This window comes from Equus caballus, chromosome 14 (genome assembly GCF_041296265.1).
Source record: "Equus caballus isolate H_3958 breed thoroughbred chromosome 14, TB-T2T, whole genome shotgun sequence".
NCBI lineage: Eukaryota > Metazoa > Chordata > Mammalia > Perissodactyla > Equidae > Equus > Equus caballus.
The window spans coordinates 26993790-27017205 of NC_091697.1; the positions used below are offsets into that span (position 1 = coordinate 26993790).

Genomic DNA, 23416 nt, shown 5'->3' on the forward strand with positions numbered 1-23416 from the left:
CATTTCTCTGAGCCTTGGCTTCCTCTTCTATAAAATGGGAATAATAATAGTGCCTGTCTCCTGAGGCTTAAATTAGATAAGGAACTCAGAGTTTGCCCAGTGCCTGGCATACGGTGAGTGTTCAAAGATTAGTAAATACCATTCTTTCTTTTAAGAATCAATAATAATAAAAATAATAATCAACCAGAGAAAGTCGGGCATGTTTTCCATTGTTCTGTTTTGAGGAAAATATCTTGGAGTAAATTTTAGGTTACTATAGCTAATTTATTTCAGAGGAACTTTATTTAAAAGAAAGTAGGATCATTCTGAACTTTGCAATGACCCCTTACACATTTTCTGAAAATGAAACCAAATGATTAGCTATGTGAAAAGATTTTTCAATGAAGATGTCAGCATTTTATTAAAAAACAGAAGTTATTAGATGAAAGAAATAGTTGAATCCTTAAAATAGACTTGACCATGCACAAACAATAAGTATTTTTTTCTCTTAAACTGGAAGTAAATCTATAGTTTGTCAGAAATAATGTAGCCAAAAAATGTGAATCTGAAGAATTTTTTTGCCAATACTTTATAGCAAGTATATAAACCAAAGTGATTTGAGTTTATAAAAATGTAAACTTGTGTGAACAAAACTTGCACTATACCAGATTTGAACACCTAGTGAGATTCACATTCATACTAAGTTTTCAGCTGTGTTCTTTTTGCATTCATTTTTTACTTTTATTAAAGGTTCAAAACCAAAAAAAAGGAAAAAATCCATAACAACAAACTAAACGAGACATGCTTCAAATTCAATATAATGGAAGTTTACTGACCAACGTTTGCATGGCACCCTCCTTCAGAAGGAAGAACGCTTCACTTACAAACTTCCCGTAATGAAACATCTTTACTTCAGAAAATGAAGTCCCTTTCACACCGACCTGTCTCTAGAGCAGACCCGAACAAAGAGCCATCTCTCTGCAAAGTGGTGCACTAAAAAGATACCCTGTTAAGTGCTCACAATGTCCGCCTCTTATCCTGAAAGCAAAGAACTTAGATGAGTCAAGATCACTCTCGGTGGAGCTGTTAGTACGGAAGATGCTAATGCTCTGGCTGTACCCCACTCTGAGTGGTGGAGTCAAAACTCTTCACACGGAGATCTTCGCAGCTGAACCAAGATGACGTAACGCATATGTGCTGACTTAGAAAGAACTCCAGGTATTTTTAAGTGAGAAGAGCAAGTCTCAGAACGGCATGCACAGTGTAGTCCTGTTTCTAGAAAATGACAATAAAAGCTGTGCCTTACCTGAAAATAACAAAAGACCCTGTGTCAACCTCCTTCCTCCCCTCCCCTTGTTTCATTTTACCAGTAAGTGAAATTCAAAAGCTTCTTGGGAACTACTGTCTAGAAACTCCATTCTCTTCCCCACCAGTGGGTCTCCGTGACTCGGACAAGCATGCGCATCAGTAGTTGAATGAGACTTCCCCTGTTGTTCCAGAAAGGAACCCTCAGGCAGCAAATAACTGAGGGTGGAGCAGACATTCCCTCTGAAGGGCTTATAAAGAAGAGTCTAAACAAGTTGGGCTACCCGTAAAGATCATCCCCCCACCACAGTCTACATAATCAGAAGACAGAGGGGGACAGAGAGGTCTTCGGAAGTGGCAGTTGTTGCCTTAGGAATGCATGGTATAGCTCCCTCACCCTAAAAACAAACCCAAGCATGAGGGTGCAGCCCAGGAGATTTACTCAGAGACGTTGGGGGCAACTGGCATCTCATTCCCTACCTGGCTACTCATGTAGGGGACTGGTTGATCTTTGGGTTTATATGATTAGGGAAGACAGAGAATTGGAAAGAGAGCACCCCCAACTCCCTACCACCCCCAGTCTTGTTTAAGCTAAGGAATGGGAAGGAGGAGGGGAGCAGTGAACTGGATATGGGATTAAAGTCTTCTTTTGAGATGTCATTAAATATCAGGAAAGATATCAACCAAATATGACTGCAGGAGGCGATTGGGGAAAAATAACAGTTTTTTTTTTTTTATTTTTATCCCCCCATGAGGAGTTCGGACTGCTCAATAAACACATGCATTTTCCACATCTAAAATCAGGACACAGAATGCTTATGATGCCTCTGGGTAGAAGAGGCAGTCTGAGAGATATAATATGGACAAAGAAATAAGCATTAGAATGTCTAAAGCTTAGCAACAGGTATCCTTCCAAACTGTTTGAGTTTTTATCACAACAAAACACTATCTTTATAATAAAAAGTTAATCAAAATGTTTGAGCTCTAGTGAAAGGAAATTCATTCATGTCTAAGGTTCCAAGTCAGGTTCTTTTTATCACCATTCATCCCACTGAGTAAATTTAGTACAAGGCAAGGCGTGCTAGCCTCATCCATTCCAGAAGGCCAGCTTCCAGGTTCCTGGGCCATATTGTAAAGATGAATACCTGCCAGTCTCAATGAGCTCTGTATAAGCAGGGCATAGATAGAATTCACTGACACAGAGCACCCAGGAGCCAGGCATGCTGTTAGACAGCTTCTCTACTTTCTCTCATGTTATCCTCGTAACAAGCCCAGGAGCAAGGTGATGCGAACCTATTTCACAGACGAGAAAACAAGCCTACCTACCCAAGGTCACTCAGCTGGTGGGTAGTGGAGAAGAGAACAACTTTCTGATTCAAAAGCCCGTGCTCTTTCCTTTCCACTTTTTATTTTTTTGGGGGGAGGGGAAATTTAAAAACAATTGAAAAGCACAAAGAATAAAATAACAATTACTCACATTCCTACCACCTAGAATTAATTATTGCTAATATCTGGGAAACATGCTTTGAATCTTCAAGACTATATTATTTTTGTCTAAAATTGATTTGTGCTATTATAAAGAATTTCAACAAAGTAGAAAAGTACAATTCTAAAAGCTAAAGAATCATCCTGAATACTATTACCCAGGAAAAAAAAAAACACTATTAACATCATTCCAGTCCATTTTTCATTTATATTTTTACACATAGAATGACAGATGGATAAATAGATAAAATGCGATCTTTTAAATACTTTCATAAAAATCAGCATGTAGTAAAGACGCTATGTAAATAAAAATCTCACATCTCAAACAATCTTATTTGTATTTAACAGAAGAAAAAGAGGTCAAGTGAAATTGAAGGAAATGTTGAAACTTCAATTAAGTGTTTCTTCTTCACAAAAAAGATTTCCTAAAAACTCTCCTAAAATGAAAGTAGCTATGAAAAGTATTAAAAGATTAGAGTAGTTATGGTTTCTTTAATTAGGTGTTTCATTTCTAGTTATCATTGACCAACTCTGCTATGAAAGTGATATCATAGAGTTAATCTGATCTCTTCTATTCGCCTCCCCACTTCTCAGTTTTATCAGTTTTTTTACATTCTCCAGTTTCCTAACAATAACATTCTTTTTATTAGTGGAAATAAACTAATTCTATTAGTAGCCATAAATATTAGAACTTTTAATAGTAATTTTTATAAATCAATTCATTTGGACTCAATGCTCACTACTATTTTCTTTTATTGCAGCTTTTTAATTTCTATATTTAAAATTTTTTTTTTAAAGATTGGCACCTGAGCTAACATCTGTTGCCAATCTCCTTTTTTTCCTTCTTCTCCCCAAAGCTCCCCAGTACGTAGTTGTATATTCTAGTTGTAGGTGCTTCTGGCTCTGCTATGTAGGACACCACCTCAGCATGGCTTGATGAGCGGTGCTAGGTGCCCGCCTAGGATCTGAACCCGTGAAACCCTGGGCTGCTGAAGCAGAGCACACCAACTTAACCACTCAGCCACGAGGCTGGCCCCTTTAAATTTTGATTCATCTCTCAATTAGCAGGATTTTATTTTTCAAGTAGGTTTCTACAAGAAGGTTTCACAGGCACACCCAAGTTCTTTCTACTCTATCATTTTGACTTATTTTTGACCAACGCTGTGGTTTGCACTTTTCTCATATTTGCAGAGGAACTGTTTTCCAATCAGAATCATAGGCAAAATTCTCATCTGCAAAGAACACAACACCAGGGTGATCTCAGAGCACTTAGCTGTCCAAGGCCCTCAAGGAAACCTTAGGATCCCAGACATTCCAGTTCGAAAACTCTCTATTGGTATGAGTGTACACAGGATAGATCCTAATAATTCACAGACCAATTCCTCAGATATCCAGAATCATTCCAGTAGACTTCTGAACATTGTATTTTCAAAGTATTCATAAATTGGCAATCACTTACTAAATTAATAAGCTCACCTCTTTCTAGAAAGCTATTATAGCTGGTTATTAGAAGGATACATTAAAATAAGATTAATAAAATAGAATTAAAAATGGAAAACCAGAACCAAAGAGGTTAGAAGCAAGGACACTAACCCCAAAGACAAATAAAGGTGGCTTGAGTGAGCAAGTGTAGCCCTTCTAAAGGTCGGGCTCCAGGTCAGGGAAAGCAATGGCAGGCTCTGACAATATGCAACCTGTTTGGCCGGATTACCCCTCAAGCTCTTTCTCCAGATAAATTGCATGAAAAGAAGAGGAAAATACTCATCTGAATTTCAAAATGTAGGACACGGAAAATAATTACTATGGAGGAAAGAGGGCAGGCTTGCGGGCATGGGGTGGAGAGCACGGCCATGGGCTCCCCGTGTGACCCTAGGTGAGTCATTTCTCCTCCCTGAGCCTTGGTTCCTCACTGAAAACGTGAGGTGCGGGCCTGTTTCTCAGGATTAGCATTCAGTAGCACATAAGAGACACCGAGGAGAGTTGTCTTGCTGTTTTTATTTTCATTCTTTGCCCTTGGTGGACACCTAGAGTCTGCTTATCTGCCACGGGGTAGAACTAGATTTGTAAAAGAGAGGGTTGCACTGTGGGAAGGGGGCAGGGTGTTTGGAACCACACCTCCCCTCCCCCAGTCTCATTCACCCTGTGTGTAAAAGGCCAGACTGGGGTCTCCAGAGGCCTGGACACTGGAAAGTGCCTGGTATCCCCTCACCTACAACCTACAATAACAATAATACTAAAGCATAAAATTAATGTAAGGAAGGGGAACAAAGTTCTCATTTCCCCCATGATCACTCCTTTAAAGCTGTTTTGAAATATCAAACATCAAATTCTTTCCCCCCAAAAGAGATACTCTGTTTGTGTGCTTTTTGGTTTGTGTGTATGTGTGTCCGTGTGTCTATGTGTGTGCGTCTGTGTGTATACATGTCTCTGTGTGTGTGTATGTGCACCCCTACACCCATCTGCAGAATTGCCCTGGAAGTTACCTACAGCTAATCCAGTGCTGAAGGTACTCCCTGTCCTGCGGGTTGCTATGAGGAGTGACTAGACAAACATGTTAGACAGAACTTAGCACAGTGACCGCTAAAGATGGCTATTTCCATAGGGAACCTCCTCTACTCTGGCTGGCTGTTTGCCCTTGAGGGGTCCTCTTAACAAACGAACCCCTGCCTCCTGCCTGCCCCTCACTCCCATCCTTGGGCAGGAGGAGGGCCTCACCTGAGGGATTAGCTGGGGCAGGGAGGGACAGGGTCTGGGTGCTCAGCCCACTCTGCTCTTCTTTCTCCTTGCTCTGCCAGGCCACAAGAAGGACACACTCTATGCCCTCCTTGCAGCAGGATTACAGGCAGACCCAGGCAGGGAGAGAACTGTGGTGGTCCAGCTGTGCCAGTAGGGGCTGGGAGGACCTGCCTGACTGTGACCGCAGCAAGCTCATTTGGCTCTTTACCCAAGCCACACTCACAGTATCAATTTTATCAGTGACATAGGTGATATATTCATTTCTAATGGTCTGACTCATGAGTACAAGCCCATTAGCCTTTGTGTAAATTTTAACAAGCACCCGCAACCTCCACCACCACCATGAGTGAACACAGCCCAATAGACACTTGGCTTCACAAGAGGATGGCACCTCTTTGGGAAGAAAGAGATGTCACTCTGCCCAGGACAGGGCTCCCAGCTTGATGAAGGGAATGAGCAGTGCTCCCTGGAGCAGGCGCAGTGCCCAAACCACATGGTTGTGTACAGCAGTCCTCCTGGAATTAGGGGTATAATTTAATGGGCCTTCCAAAACCCTAATAATGCTTATTTTCCTTTATAATGGTAGTGATACTAATAAAGAAGTATAGCCAGAAGGTGTCACAAGCCCACACAGCCCCACGGCTGTGGCAAATGGACAGCACAATGAACATCAAACGATACTGTCAGGCTTTTGTGACTAAGCATAAATTCCTAAAATGACAAGGCATTATTTTCAGTAAATTCTAATTACTAACATTAGCAAAATGTATTTAAACAGACCACACACAGCTGCAGGCTCTGAGAGAAGGCTGGAGGTGCTGGGTCTGTACTGGGGGCATCCCAACACCATCAGCCAAGGATCCTGGCATCCGAAGGTCACCTGGGCCAGTGACTCACCTCCGCAGGTCTCCTGTATTCGTACCACATCACCAATCTGCAGGGAGAGCTGGAGGGTTCCACTCCCTTGGAAGTTGTATATGGCTGTGAAATGGAAGAGAGAGGCAGCCTGATGAGACCTCTGGATACCAAGAATCCTGCTCCTTCCTGCTCTCCCTGCCTTCAGCTTATCTGACAGCCATGCAGCCCACAGGAGCTAAACAAAACCAGTGGAGAAACTATTACAGGAGTCAACGCAGGCCCAGCCTGGCTCCTGAAGGCCTCCACTCATAAACTTAACTTGACCTCTCCCTAGCACAGGTTCTGCACTCCAGTCTGAGTGACAAAAAGGGTGTTTGTATCATCTACCATGGGTAGATTCCTTACTGTGGACCAGACATGTGCTCAGTGAATCTTCTCATTCCACTCTCACATCAACCCTGTGAGTTATAAACTGTAATCCCATTTACAGATGAGGAAACGGAGGTGCTGAGTAGTTAAACAATTTGGCGAAAGTCATTAGGTTAGGAGGTGATGGGAAAATCAGTATCTAACCTCCATATTTTCAACTGCTATGATGGTCTACTTGCTGCTCCCCAATTACTCCATCCTGGTGACAGCCTAAAATGCCAGTCTCTTCACTACTCAAAGGCCATAAAACCTTGATCATCTAAGGAAGCAATATCTTTCTTCTACCCAGCTCTAACCAACTTTTATTCCTCTAACTAAAGATGCCTATTCCTTGGCCTTCATCAAAGCAAATCCTTCAGGCCAGAGTCCTACTTCTTCCAAGAGGTCCTCCCTGGCTTCTCCAGGCCACACTAACCCTCCCTTTCCCAAGGGTTGGCAAGACTCACATGAGTAGTTACCATGCAATGGTGTACTCTGCCTTGCCATTGACACTGTCAGTTCCTGGGGAGAATTAGTTGGCTATGAACATGCCCAGAGTCCCGTCTGTACTGTCAGAGCCTCTGCTAATCCCTTGGAACATGTGATCACATCATACCATTGCAGTGCTCAGGTCCTGCTCAGCGTCACTTGCTAAGTGAGGACCAGAACACACTGCTAACCTAGATTAAGGATGAAGTCTGTTTCCAAGGGCTGAAATGCAACCACCAGCTTGGGATGTCTTCAAGGACAGAAAAGGACACTGTGTGTGGTTTGATTTAAGGAAAGACCCTCAGGAGGATGGACAGTATGATCCTACAAGGTTGTCATCATTCATTCATGTGGCAGATATTCAGTAAGTCCTCTGATGTGCCAGGCACCCACTAGGCACTGATCTTGCTCTTTTTGTGAACATACAAATAAATACAAGGTTACAAAGTATGATACATGTGACAGAGGAAATAAATAGGGTCTGGTAGAGAATAACAGAGGCCATCAGCTTTTGTTGGAGTAGTTAGGAAAGGCCTCCTGAGCCAATATATGAAGGATTTGAACAAATCAGCAATGGGGACAGCAAGAGGAAGGGCATTTCAGGAAGAGAGCATAACAGGTGCAAAGGCCCTGAGAAAGGAAGACACTTGGCATATTCAGAAAGCATAAAGGAAACTGCCATGGATGGAGTATGATAAGAGAGGAGGGAGTGACACAAGATGAGGATGGAGAGGCAGGGACCAGGTCATGCGGGGCCTCATGATGAGTTTAGACTTTATTCCAAGAGAACGGGAAGCTGGAGGATTTTATTTATTTATTTGGTAATAGCTTTATTGAGATAAAATTTGCCTATTTAAAGTACATAATTCAGTGATTTATTCACAGAGTTGTACAACCATCACCATGATTAATTTTAGAACATTCTTGTCACCTCAAAAAGTCCCACAAGTCCCAAGTGGCTACTAATCCACTGTCTGTCTCTGTAGATTTGCCTATTCTGGACATTTCATATAAATACAATCATACAATATTTGGTCTTTTGTGACTGGCGCCTTTCACTTAGCACAATATTTTTAAGATTCATCCATGCTACGTGACAGTAGCATCTGTCAGTATTTCATTCCTTTCTGTGGTTTTGAATAATATTCCATTATATGGTTAGACCCTCTTTGCTTACACATACTCCAGTGGATGGAAGGCTGAAGGGTGTTAAGCAGAGGAGTGATGTAAATCCATTATGCTTTCAATTGCTCTGGCCGCTGTGTGGAGAGTGGATGGAGGGAGGCAGAGTGGATGTGCAAGAGCCCATGAGGAGGTGGTTACTTTGTCTCTCTAATCCCAGTGGTCTCTGAACCAAGTAGAGACTCACTGCTGATATCCATGTGATCAAAAAGAGCAGAAGGCAGACTGAACTAAATGAGAGGAATCCTGAGTCCTCCTGGTAGTCCTACCATTGACTTAATTTATTCCTGCTCCCTTTCATCCTCAGTTTCCTCATGTCAACAAAACAAAATCCACTCAAAACTCCTTCTTAGGGTGGCATCAGCAAAAATGGTGGAGTGCTTGTCCCTCCAAAGCAGCAATAAAAAATCTGGCAAAAACTGTCAGAATCAACTTTATCAGAACTCTGGGAAATATTCAAAAGTTTACAGGAAGCAAGCAAATGCTTAATCAAGAAAAAGGTAACTGAAACCTAGTAAAGCTTTGTGGCATTTTTAATTTATCTTTGTGCCATCCTCTACCCTTCAACTCAGTTGCAGTCTTAAAGATGGTATTCCATGTCCAGTGTGGATTCCTGGGGTTGAAGGGAGCAGAGTGGAACTTGTCCCATGAAAATGTAGTTGACTATTTTGACCTGTCTTTGGCCTCTCTTAAGGACTAAAACCATGAGCTTGCCTTTATTTACCTGGCTTGGGATGTTCTTAGAGCAGAGAAGCTGCTATGCAAATGGTATTTGTCAAAAACATTTAAAGGCAAAAGAGGGGCAGGCTCTGTGGTGTAGCGGTTAAGTTCAGTGTGCTCCACTTTGGCAGCCCAGGTTTGCAGGTTCAGATCCTAGGTGTAGACCTACACCACTCATCAGCCATGCTGTGGCAGTGACCCACATACAAAATAGAGAAAGATTGGTACAGGTGTTAGCTCAGGGTGAATCTTCCTCAGCAAAAATAATAATAATAATAATAAATAAAGGCAAAAGAACCATATGCTCCCACATGGGGCAAAGAATATAAGTTGCAGCAAACAATAATCACACCAATAAGCCTGGGAGGAAAGGCTGAGGAGTGAAACGTTTTCAGGAATAAGAGCTTTGAAGAATACTCACAATACCAAGGAATCTAGAAGGCCATGCACAGGTTGGACAGATGCTGAGAAAGGATGTGAGAAAGCTCTAAGCTCTCAACTTTAGTTGACCTTCAAGCTCCATGCAGGCAGGAAATGCAGGATAAGGCAGAGTTGTAAATTGCCTGGTTAAGCATTGAAGGTATGCCCCAACACACACACACAGAGCCCAGTCATAAAGACCAGATTTTTTTCTTTCAATTCCAGACATTTATAGACTTCAGTGACCACATGCAACAAATAATATAGTCTTCACAAAAATACTTTAGAAAAGTCTCTAAAATAAACTACTACAGCCTATATCAAGCAGTGACAACAAACCCTGGCAAGAAGGGAGAATCTGACACCTGAGTTTGCACATTAAAATATTCAAGATCTCCAGTTTTGAACACAAAATTATGAGTCATGTAAATAAACAAGAAAGTATGGCCTATTCAGAGGGAAAAAGAAAAGAAGAAGAAATTAATAGAAACTGTCCCTGAAGAAGGGTAGACATTAGACTTACAAAACAAATACTTTAAATCAATTATCTTAAATATGCTCAAATAGTTAAAGAAAACTATGGACAAAGAACAAAAGGAAACCAGGAGAATAATGTCCCAGAAAATAGAAAATCTCATTAAAGAGATAGAAATTATAAAAAGGAATCAAGTAGAAATTCTGAAGCTGAAAAGTACAATAACGAATGTGAAAAATTCCTTACAGAGGTTCAACAACAAATCTGAGCAGGCAGAAGAAAGAATCAATGACTTTGAAAATAGGTCAGTTGAGATTAGCCAGACCAAAAAGTAGAAAGAAAAAAGAATGAAGAAAAATTAACAGAGCCTAAGAAACCTGTGGGACATTATCAAGCATACCATCATTCACATAATGGGAGTTCCATAATGAGAGGAAAGAGTGAGAAAGGGGTAGAAAGAATATTTGAAGAAATAACGGCCAGAAACTGCCATCTGATGGAAGACATAAATCTACACGCCCGAGAAGCTCAATGAAATCTAAGCAGAATAAACTCAGAGAGATACCCCACCAAGACATAACAGTTAAATTGTCAAAAACCAAAGACGAAAAGAGAGTCTTAAAAACAGCAAGAGGGAAGCACTCATCATGTACAAAGTATCCTCAATAAGATTAATGCATGATTTCTCTTCAGAAACCACAGTCTAGAAGGCAGTGGGATGATGTATTTAAAATGCTGAAAGAAAAATAAGTCTCAACAAAGAATTCCATGTTTCACAAAATGATCCTTCAAAAATGAAGGAGAAATTAAGAGAGAAAAATAGGGAGTTCATCACTAATAGACAATTGGAAAGACAAATGCATGAAACAATAATTATATATCTATGATAATGGGCACACAGTGTAAAAAGATGTAATGTGTGACAGTAACAACACAAAAGGAGAAAGACAGACTTGTACAGAAACAGAGATTTTGTATAAAATTGAAGCTAGGTTGGTATTAACTCAAACTATATTGTTATAAATGTAAGGTATTATTTGTAAGCCCCAGGTTAACCACCAAGAAAATAACTAAAAAACATAGAGAAAAGTAAATGAGAAGGGAATCAAAATAGTAAACTAGAAAAAAATCAGTTAAACACAAAAGAAAGTAGTAATGAAGAATTTAGGAATAAAAAAAGATGTAAGATATATAGAAAATAGCAAAACGGAAGAAGTAAGTCCTTTCTTATGAGTATTTACTTTAAATGTAAATGGATTAAACCCTCCTGCCAAAAGGTGGAGACTGACAGAAAGGATTAAAAAAAAATTACCCACCATGATCCAACTACGTGTTGTCAAGAGATTCACTTTAAATCTAAAGACACAAATAGGTTCAAAGTGAAATAATGGGAAAAAAAATGTTCCGCATACATAGTAACAAAAAGAGAGCTGTGGTGGGTGTACTAATATAAGACAAAATAGACTTTAAGTCAAAAATTGTTACAAGAGTGAAGAAGGACATTATTTATTGGCAAGAGTCGATACACCAAGAAAATATAGCAATTATAAACAAATATACACCTAATAACAGAACACCAAAATATATGAAGCAAACAGTGACACAATTAAAAGGAGAAATAGATAGTTCTACAGTAATAATTGAGGACTTCAATACCCTACTATCAATAATGGATAGAACAACTAGGCATAAAATCAATAAGGAAGTGGAGGACACACAGCACTGTAAACAATCAGAGTTAACAGGCATATACAGAACACTCCGCCTTATGACAGCAGAACACACATCTTCTCAAGTGCGCATAGAACAACCTCCAGAATGGTCCATATATTAGGCCACAAACAAGTCTCAATAAATTAAAAAGAGATTGAGATCATACAAAGCATCTTTTCCAAGCACAAAGGAATGAAGCCAGAAATGAACAACAGAAAGAAAACTGGAAAATTCACAAATATGTGTAAATTAAACAACATGCTCTTAAATAACAAATGGGTCAAAGAAGAACCCACAAGGGAAATTAGAAAATATTTTGAGACAAATGGAAATGAAAACACAACCTACTAAAACGTGGATGCAGTGAAAGCACTGATCACGTCAGCGAAGAGGCCTAGAGAAGAAATGAGATCAAAACCCTCCTCAAACACAAACAAGAGACATTGATAATGCTGCTTCGCTGTGTCACAGAAAAGCATATTCTCAACTGCCTTTTCAGGTTATCATCACAACTACTGCACGAGGTAGAAACTATCCCCATTTTGCAGATGAGGAAACTGAGGTTCAGAGGTTTGAGTGGCTTACCCAAGATGCCCCCTCACTCGCCTGGTGGTAAATCACAGAGCGACGACTCAAACCCAGCCCTGTGCCTTGCTCATTCTCTGCACCCATTGCCTCCCCACAACATCTGGATGGCAGGTGCTCAGGGTTAGACCCTGCTTCATGTTTCAGTCTTGCCACATTCTCTGAGCTGCATTCTCTGAGGGAAAAGGAGGAAACTTGCAGGCTATTTAGCCCAAAGACCTATACAAATCAGCCCCTTCACCAACGGACCAACTAGCCTTTGTGGGCATCCAAAGGGATGGAAAGTCTCAATCCTGAGAGACAATACAGCTTGGGAATCAAGAGCCAGTGTCTCTGGAGTCAGACAGATGTGGCTCTTGAGCCCAGTTCTGTCCTTTACCAGCTCTGGCCTCAGCGTGTCCATGGCCACAGCGTGTGATTGCGCAGGCTTTGTCCTGCACCAGACCACCCAGCCAAGAATACAGCAAGAGCTGGCCCCCAACCTGTGATCTACTTGCCAAGGCCTGTGCCCTACCCAGACACTGTGTCCACCAGGGGAGGGGTGTCTTTTTCTAAAACACACAAAGGCACTGTAGGAGTCAGTGGCAGCTTGTTTGAGCAGCAACTTCATCCCCCTGAGCCTCTGCTTCCCCAACTGGGGAACCATGGTCCCTACCTTGCCGGGTTCCTAGGAAGCTCAGCTGAGATTAATGCACAGAAAGGGCTTGACTCTGTCTGAATAAGTGGTAGTCACTTTTCTCCTTATTAGCATTATAACACCTCCTAAAGTAATCCATTCAGAACTCCTTCAGAGCTCTTCTTTATGTCACCTTTAAATCTGCTTCCCTGCAGTGTGCAACCAATGGCACTGTCAGTCAACACTGAATAAAATTAATCCTTTGTCCAAAAGCAAACCTTGAGAGGGCCCTCAGGGGGCTCAGAATTCTCTTCTCCTACATAAACATGGCCTGTTTCTTCATTCCCTCCACAGTTGGGCTGATTTCAAACCCTGTCCCCACACAGGCTGCCAGTGTTTGGACACGCTCCAGCTCGCTGGTGCCCTTACTCTGCAGACTTTCCACTTCCTGCTCCCTCCAGCCCCAGAGATCTGGCTGAGGACGGACATACCTGCCACAAAGCTGGGTAGGGCCCCAGAAGCAACTGAGGTTTCTAACAGAAGAAAACCATGCATAATATGTATTTGCTTCTGCAACACTAGCAAATTAGGTTTGTCAATCAGATATTTGGAGGGCAGGGCAAGACTGTGTTTTGCTCCCTGACTGTCTCCTCTCCTTCTTCCTTAGGAATCTCCTTCTCACCCTCTGCCCAGCTCTGTCACGTGAGAATGTTCCAGTAGATCAGCTTAAAAAGATGTGTTAGACAGATCTTGAAACTTGGTATTCAACAGGAAGGTCTGTATTCATTCCAAGGACTCACATAGTATGAAAATGAAAGTAACTGGTATTGCTATTTAATTTATACACGTACATCTGTCTTTGCATAAGGGCCTCTGTTCTCAAGGCTCCATTTGGGGAAAAGCACACATTACTGACAAAGGAAGTGGCTTTGCATACCAATACCCAATTCTGTTAAGTTTTCTAAATGACTAACAGGAAACTTTGAACCAGAATGCCACTCTGCTGAAGTTTGATTGCTTATCTACAATCCTCACTTGAGTTGTTTCCGGCCAGTGTAAGAACAGGTCATCTTCTTCCCCATTCCCTGTAGGCCTAGCCACTCTCAACTTCTGAGTGAGGGATGGAAAGGTTAGAAAAACATAAGGAAGACATAAGACAGAGAACAAGTAAAAATTGCTGAAATCATAGGCTGCCCTGCCCAGACCACACCTGCCCACGGAAGATAAACCAGTAAGGAAAGGATTCCCACAGATTCCCATTCCAGCTTCCCCTTCCATATGAGGTCTCCATGCAGTGGAGAATATCGATACTTCCCCATGGAGGATTTGACCTCTCCCTGTATCAAAATACTATACTCAGGAACCAAGGTTGCAGCTGGTTACTAACAAGCCCATCCAAACCAAAATTCTTATGGCCCAAGATCAAAGGGGTGTTTCAAGTACCAGGGCCACCTGGAGTCATTGAACCCAATGAAGACTCTCATGTTGGAAAGCCCAGGTTGGCAAGACAGAGGGAGCAGCCACTTTGAGATAGGTGGGACTTCCAACAACCCTGGAAATCGAATCCACTGACCAGCCACTAATTCTACTTAACATATTGAAGTACCTTGCTCATCAGCGGCCCAAATTGAGAGAAATAGGAAAAAGTAAATACCATTGTTATAGCACATAGCTCACAGACACAACTAGGGTGGGGTCTCCATGCTTTGTGTAACGTTAAGAGATAAGTACAATGTTTTTCTTGGATTTACAGATGAGGAAACTGAGGCACAGAGAAGAAAAATAACTTATCCACCTAATTAGTTAGTTGATTGATAGATAGATAGATAAAGTCTAGATTCTAACCACTGCACACACTGCTTTCCAAAAAAAAAAGGTAAACATTTATTGAGCACATACTATGTATCAAGCACAGATGATTTTTCAACAGATATTCATTTGAGCACCTACTGTGTCCAGGTACTGTTCTGAGTACTGGAGTTGCAGTGATAGATAAGACAAACAAAATCCCTAACATTTTACTTGTATCAGCCTATTTAAGCTTTTAGTGTACCCTTCTAAGGTATTACCCTCCAAGCAACATAAGAAACTCAAAGAGAGATTAAGGAACATCCCCATGGCCACATAGCTAGAAAGGGGTATAAAGTGGATTCAAACCCAGATCGGAGTCTAAAATCCTGGCTTCCCTGCTCAACCCACTGCTGATGTCATAATTTATGTTGTATGTGTGTGTGTGTGCGTGTGTGTGTATACTATATGTATGTAGATATGTATACATGTATATAGTGTGTTTGTTCATTTCCTGTCTTTCCCACCAGCCTCAGAGAGGGTAGAGACTAAGTCTGGCTTGTTGACCACTGAAATTTCAGTGCTGAGAACAGCACCTGGCCCACAGCAAAAGTTCAATCAATATTCACTGAGCTTTAATAAACACTTGTTGAACTGAAGGAACATGACCATGAAGGGCAGATGTGTCCCTTGTTCTGGCTAAGTTCTTTCTTGCATTTCTTAAGACTACTTCAAGAGATGCTGACCCAGCTTGGCTGCCAATTTTGATTACAGCAATTGAGTGCCCTGTGACCCTTCAGGATGGATTCATACCTCATCTGGGACCCTGCCATTTGCTGACATGTTTGAAAACAAAAGCTTCAGTGAACACCAAGTGTTAATAGAGTTTGGACAAGTAGCCGTATAAGAGGAACAAAAATAATAATGGAGAAAAAGAATGTAATTGCCTGAAGCTCACTTCTCTAGTCCCTGAGCTAGGCTTTGGAGGATCTCCACTCCATGGGGAAACAGAACTAGCCAACAGGTCCACTTTGGATTCAAGTGAAACACACTCATTGAAATGCACAGGCAGTTTGCCTGAAGTCTGGGCAAGGTTTTGACAGCCTTAGCAGGGAGGCAACGTCCTGCCATTGCATCAGGGAGGGCAAATGCAATGACCCTTCAAGCTTCAAGCTTGCAAGGCCAGAGTTTCAAGCTTGAAGCTGCTTCGAGGCCAGAGTTCAAACTCAGTGCAAGTCAGCAATGAACGAGATAAGAGAATCACAGCCAGAGGGAACCAAGGAGGAGGAGGTATTCCTCCACCGAGGAGAGGACAGAGGAATTACAACCCCTACTGAACACTTTCCATGTGCCAGACACTACTCCCAGGGCTTTACCCACAGTCACCTATTTAATCCTTGCCACAATTCTTATGGCGGTTACAATTATTATCATCTCTATTTTATAGATGAGGAAACTGAGGTAGTGTAAGATCAAGTGAATAGCCCAGGGTGACACAGCTAGGAAGGAGCTGAGCCAGGATTTCAGCCTAGGCAAGCTGGCTCCAGAACCTACACCGTCAACCATTGCGTCATACTGCTTCTCACTAATGAATGTGTATCTAGCACCTGCTCTCGCTAGGTACTTTAGGACCCCTACTGGATTCTCATAATAACCTTACGGGGTGTATATCATTGTGCTCAGTTTTTCTTGAGCCAAAGCACATTCCTGGCCAACAAGAGGAAAGTTGGAATTCTCATGATTTCACTGAAACAGTGATTCTAAACTTGAGACAATATCGTCCCCAAGGGAACATTTCTCTTGTCACTGGCGGGGGGCAGGCAGTGCTGCGGCAGTGGGGTGGTAGTGGAGGAGCTCCTAGCATCTAGCTGGTAGAGGTCAAGAATGCTGTTAAACATCCTATAAGGCACAGGACAGATCCATAACAAAGAATTATCTGGTCCCAAATGTCAATAGTGTCAAGGTTGATAAGTTCTACTCTAAAATATCACACTGGGATTCAGTCTCCTTTCCAGTACTCCTATAGACGTACACACAAACACATTCAAGTACACACATTCTCACACTCTCCTACATTCACACACACACACACTGGAGTTGGAATAGAGGTTTTATGATGAAATCAAGAGCTGATTTCTCAGCCCCTGGCCCTGCAATTCAGGGTGTGTCTGGCCCTCTGCTGGATCCTGCAAAAGGTTAGAAAAGTGGAGTGAGAAGGGATGGCTCCTGCTCTCCTGGAGCTTTTGTACAATCTAGTTGGAGAGACAAAATGAACGCAGAAGAAACAAGAAGCTGTCTTAAAAACAAAGGGCTAAGCTGTGGGCCACAGCAGCTGTAGGCTCTCTCAGAGGAGAGAGATCAAGAAAGGCCCCATGAAGGAAGTGAGACTGGAGGGAGAGGGAGGGGCAGACGGAGGGCAAGGGGAAGAATTGGAGTGAGAGCCCCTGAGGAGGTGGGTGGGGAGGCAAGGCAGTAAGGTCAGGGAGGAGGGAGGAGAAATTAGCTTGACTGCGCACAGTCCCAGTGAGAGATAGCAAGGCCATCTGAATGGAGTCCCAGGGTGAGAACTATGGAGGTTGGTGCAGTGGCCAACTACAGGGGTCCAGGTGTTTGGAGAAGAGTTCAAGAACACCCCATTCACTGCTGTTCTGCTCTCACAAGACCTAGCCGCCTGACAGGGAAGAGGGTAGGGGTGAAGCAGGCAAGAAGGGGCCACTCAGTCTATCTGAACCTTAGGAGGCCAACAGAAAGTGAAAAACCTCTAGCCCCTGTCCCTGCTCCATCCATTTACCTACTTGTCCATCCTTCCTTAACCCATCCATCCATCCATCCATCCATCTACTCATCCAACCACCCACCCATTCATCCATCCATCCATCCACTCATCCATCCATCCACTTATCCATCCACCCATTAATCCATCCATCTAATCAACAACTACTAATTGAGCACCTGCCCCATGCCAGGCACTCTGTGCTGGAGAAGAGCAAGAAACATGGTTTTGCTGTCAAGGAGTTTACATTCCATAGAGGAGCCAGATAATTCTACATGAGGCTACAATGAAACATGATGGGGTGATGGCAGGAGCCATAGTAACATGAAGCAAAGGGTGTACCCATTCCTGACCTGTGAAATGGGGGCATTAGTACTAATAATAGTGTTCTTCTCTGCCTCAAGCAAAAAGAAGAAAGAGATTACTATTGGATTATAACCTTCCCGAGAGCAGAGACTGTACTTTTTTCAGCTCTGGGCCCTAAAACCCAGCTCAGGACTATCATTTAGCACAGGCTTATTGAACTTAACCGATTTTGATTGATTATTGATCTGAACAGACTATAAAAATAGTTTTCTTATTCTTGGAAGCTCCCATCTGCAAGAATTCACATCTTGGGCAGAATGCCTTGGCTGCATCTATTCTATTGGTTTACTAAATAGTTACTGAATACTTTCTTCCCGGGTCCTTAACTGGCTTCCATGAATGGGCCTTAATGAAATTGTAAGGCAAAAATGCACACGTGCACATTTTTGTCGGAAGAGGGTTTATAGCTTCCATTGGATTCCCAAGGGGTCCCATGTTACAAGAATAATTAGCCTCTCTAACCTACCATATTCTTGCTAGTTCCTTGGAGCTGGATGGACTCAAAGTTGAGCCCCTGTAGAGCTCTGCCCTCAGACAATATGCCATCCAATGGGGGAGATGATATGTGGTTAAGTAACCAAAAAACAAGGTGAAAAATGAGGTCTTCAATAAAATAGAAGAGGTTTCTTCCAGGGATGAGATGTAAGAAAAGTGCCTGAAAGAGGTTGCATTCCAGGGGACCTTGAAGCTCTCTGTTCCTCAGTTTCCTCACCTATGAAGTGAAGATAAAAGTACCACCTCTTCAGGTGGCTGTGAGGGTTGAACATGATACCACAATGCTTTGTACATGTGCCATGCAATGAGGTAATGTTATTATTTATGACAACGTGGATGACAACATAGATCAAGAGTTTCATGAAGGAAGTGCTGAATGCAATTCCATTCTTCCAGCTGCTCAGACCAAAAACTTTGGAGTCACCCTTGACTCCTCTCTCTCTTATACTTACATCCAATCCATGAGGAAAAGTCCGTTTGCTCCACTTACAACACACACATGCAGAATCTAAGCATATCTCACCTCCTCCACTGCCAGCCCCCTGCTATAAGCCACCACCATCTCTTGCTTGGATTACTGTAGCAGCTGCCTTACTGGCCTCCCTGCTCCCACATTTAATTTCCCTCTCTCTATTCACCATAAAACTGCTAGAATGATCCTTCTAAAACAAGATAGATCCTTCTACAACTCTGCTCAAAATCCTGCAATGCCCCACCCTCTCCCATCCAAAGTCAAAGTCCTTACAACACATACCAGACACTACTCAATACAACCTCCCCTCAGAATTCATTCCCCACTGTTCTGCCCCTTGCTTACTCTCCTCCAGACATACTGGCTTCCCACACATCAGAGAGCCTTCCTCCTCAGGACCTTTGCATTGGCTGTTTGTTCTACCTGGAACACTCTTTCCTGAGGCAACTCCCTTACTGCCACCACCAGTGAGGCAAGCAGCAAAATCCTACTTCCCAGACAAACCTTCATGGTTCAGCTGGCACCCATTGTGCCCCTCTGCACAGCCCAACATGCCAGTCATGCTGCCTCAGGCCTGGCATTGCCACCACTTAATCCAGCCCAACACTTTCCTGCTCAGCATCTGCTCTGTTCAGACCCTGTGTTGGATCCTGGAGTATCTATGCATGTCACATTGTCCACCTAGGTCTCCTTCCACCATCCTAGTTTAGGCTTTGACCCAAGGGATCATGTGTTGTCAGGGGAACTCTGAGTGTCCTGAAGCAATCTTTGGAGAGAGGTATGGAAAGCTGCCCACATTGTCAGTCATATCCCCCTCCAGCCCCAGCTTCTGTGACTGTAGCTTTAAACCAATGCAGAAGCTGAAAGTGTCCTAGTGGGATCAGAGGGGCAAGGGATGACTTTCTCCAAGGAGAACTAAAAACCAAGTAAGACTTAAGAGGCTCATAAACTCAGCTTGATCGCTTTTCAACTCACACCAGTTAAAGGAAGTGAGAAGAAAGGAGAAAATACCTAGTAATGGGAAGATTTTTGGTGTCTCTACCCAGATTCCTCTGGAGTTGGGTGGTGATAAGCATTATCATTTCCCATTTGCAGAACATATGCTACAGAATACAGAGTGTGGCCCCCATGTGTGATTGACTATTAAATTAAGCTTTAAAAAAAGAAAAAAAAAGAAGTCCAGTGGTCCAGAAATTAGCAGAATATTATAGTGACTACAAAGCCCGTCTCAAAATACAGCAGCAGTACAAGGATGCTGATCTCAGGAGGAAGCAGAGCTTAGCAAACAGTCTGTCAAGGAGCATTCAAACACAAACATTATCTTTGGGGGCAAGATGGCCACTAACTAATGAGGTTCCCATAAGCCTAGGGATTAGGACAATCTCCTTACGTGGACTCAAATAGCCAGCCCAGCAGGCACTCCTAAAGAATCCCAAGTTGCTGAAGCATCAGAAAGCAGGAGACCCAGGCACCTAAAAATTGCTTGTAGAAAGGAATTAGATTTCCAATCCATGTGTTTTTGTTGCACCAGACAAATTTCTGGGGACCAGTCCAAAGATATAGTTGGCTCCATAGCAAAGATACATGTATTAAGATCTCTCCAAGAATTTCCTTTGGAATTCTTTTCCCTATTGCTCCTCAAAGGTCTTCTCAGGCCATCTTAGACCTCCCTCGAATATTCTTATTCATGGAACAATTCTCTTTTATTACAATAACATATATCATAATTTGTAATTATAATTGATTTGTTAACAAAGGTCTTTGTCTTCCACACGAGAATGTAAGCTCTAAAAAGGTAGGAACGATATTGACCTAATTCTAGTAATCTCAGTGTCAAGCATAGTGCCTGGCACATAGGAAATGCCTAGCAAATATTTAAGACGTCAATGAGTGACTCCTGCACTCTGTCCCTCCTCCTTAAATGTTGCCTTTGGCAACAAAAGCAGTGTAACTAGTCCCTCTGTAGCTGAGTTCTGCCCTGCTGTGTTTGGGATGTATGTTTCACTTATGCCTCCTACTCAAAGGAGTCCCCCTCACTGCTGGTGCTAGATGAGTAGCAAGCCTCATCACCCCACCCATAGCCACAGCACACTGGACCATGCAGAGGCAGTATCCTGATCAGAATGGGGCCCATTCTCAGAATGGTAATGACCTCCGACTTGAGTGGCCTTTCCTAAAAAGATGAGTCAGTCCACTCAGATCTTCTCTCTCAGGATTTTGAACAAATAAATACAGAGAGAAGACTCAGTGGTTGCCTGAACTGCAAAGTCATGCAAAGTTGTGGTAGGTGCATGCTGGGGCCACCATTATGATGTTATCAGAATATCAACGTTATAAAGGAGTGATGGAATTAGGAGCTGGCAAGGATAGAAAGGAGAAGAGAGCTGATATGTTTACAGAAGCTGGAAAGCCATGAGAAGAGAGCCAGAGGTTTCCAGAGCTGCCTCAGTTCAGGCCTTCCCAGAGACCTGCTGCTCATGTTTTCTGGATTTCTGTTTCATTCCCCCTGACCCTTAAAATGTACCACTTTTCCTCCTCCATACACAAACACAGCACATGTCTTTTAATTGAACTAGTTTGAGTGGATTTTGTTTCTTGTAACGAGAGCCTTTGCTGCAAGAGACTCTGGTGCCCATTGCCCACTCCAAATCTGACCATCCCAGCATGGACCAGCTCTGTCCAGGGTCCTGGGCTGCAACAGCATCACTCACAACCCTGGACCAGGGAGTAGTCTCAGATTCTTCCATATTCCCCAACCGAGATGTGGGAATGACTCCTTCTCTGCTTTTGCAGAGGCTGTTATGGCTTGAAACGTGCCCCTCTCCCCAAACAAAAGATGTGTTAGAGCCCTAACCCCCAATACCTTAGAATGTGACCTTATTTGGAGATAGGATCTTTACAGAGGTAATTAAGTCAAAATGAGGTCATTAGGGTGGGCCCTAATCCAATATGACTGATGTCCTTATTTAAAGGGAAAATTTGTAGAGAGAGAGAGAGAGAGACACACACACACACACACACACAGGGAGCACGCCACGTGAAGATGGAGGCAGAGATCGAGGTGATACTTCTATAAGCCAAAGAACAGCAAAGACTGCCAGCGAACCACCAGGAGCTAAGGGAGAGGTACAGAACAGATTCTCCCTCACAGCCCTCAGAAGGAACCAAGCAAAACGCCCCAACACCACAGCCAGGTACACAACCAGGACTGGAGACAAGGTGCATAGAGAATAGGCTTCTGAGCAAAACCGAAGCCCCCACACAAATCCACCCAACAGGTCCAGCTTCAGGGCAAACAAACTTTTGTCTACCCTCACCCTCTTACTGAGAACCCCTGCCTCAAAGCTCCCTTTTATAGTCCCTAAGTAGCATACCACAGACCACAGGTCACTCACTATGGACTCAATTGTTGTCCCTTCTACTGCTGCAAATTTCCATGTTGAAGTCCCAACTCCCAGTATCTCATAATGTAACCATATTTGGAGATCAGGTCTTTAAAGATGTGACCAAAATAAAATAAAGTTGTTAGGTTGGGGCCCTAATCTGATCTGACTGGTGTCCTTACAAGTAGAGGAAGAGACACCAAGGGTGAGCATGCACAAAGGGAGAACTATGTGAGGACAAAGCAATGAGGAGGTGGCTGTCTGCAAGCAAAGGAGAGAGGTCTCAGGAGAAAGCAACCTGCTGGCACCTTGGTCTTGGACTTATAGCCTCCAGAACTGTGAAAAAATAAATTTCTGTTATTTAAGCCACCTGTGGTATTTTGTTCCAGCCTAAGCAAACTAACATGTCATCCCCAATATCCTTCTTTCCCTCCTTCCTTCGGAATGGCACTCCTAACTTTTAGCTGGATGCATGGCTGCCTACATTGTAGACTACATTTCCTAGCTTCCCTTGCAGCTAGGTTTGGTCATGTGATTAGGTTTCAGCCAATAGGATACAAGAGGAACTGTCAAGTGGGCCTTTGGGAAAGTGTCCTTAAAGAAAAGAGTCATGCCCTTCTTGTTCCCTTCATCCTTCTTGCTAGGTGGAAGGTGGACTTGATGGTTGAAGCTTAAGCAGCTGGCTTGGTTCAGGAGACAGAAGCCTTGTTCCAAGGAAGCAGTGCAAGAGACACAATGAGCCACCCTGCCACTTCTTCACGAACAACTTCTGGGCTTTCTATGTGAGAGAGAAATAAACTGCTAGCTTGGTTAAGTCACAGTTTTGAAGGTTTTCCATCACCCATAGTCACACTTGATCCTAACTGATACCACTACTCACTCTTTCTACCTCCTCCTTTCCTGCCCTTCCTTCTCTCCTCCAAGGAGGAAACTCTTGTCACTGACAAGAGTCTCAGGCAGAAAGAGTTAAGATAGTAAAGGCCAAAAGTAAAAGTTAATTATAAGTGGGCTTCTGCAGGATTAAATGATCAGGCAGTCAGCAAACAGGTAAATCGTCACCCACTTCTGTTCTTCTATTCTGTGTCCAATCCCTGCCCCTATCTGGATTAACCATATTAACTTCTTACAGGTGACACACCTGCTTAGAAACTCCATTGCTCACAGAATG

General features: G+C 42.8%; 1 protein-coding gene across 1 annotated transcript in view; it reads right to left on the reverse strand.

Moving 5' to 3' along the window:
- DOCK2 (dedicator of cytokinesis 2) overlaps positions 1–23416 on the reverse strand; it is a 404121-nt gene that overhangs the window by 376947 nt on the left and 3758 nt on the right. Inside the window, exon 2 of the mRNA XM_001500101.7 lies at positions 6403–6486. Coding sequence (XP_001500151.1) covers positions 6403–6486 — 84 coding nt within the window. The remainder of the gene's footprint in view (positions 1–6402; positions 6487–23416) is intronic.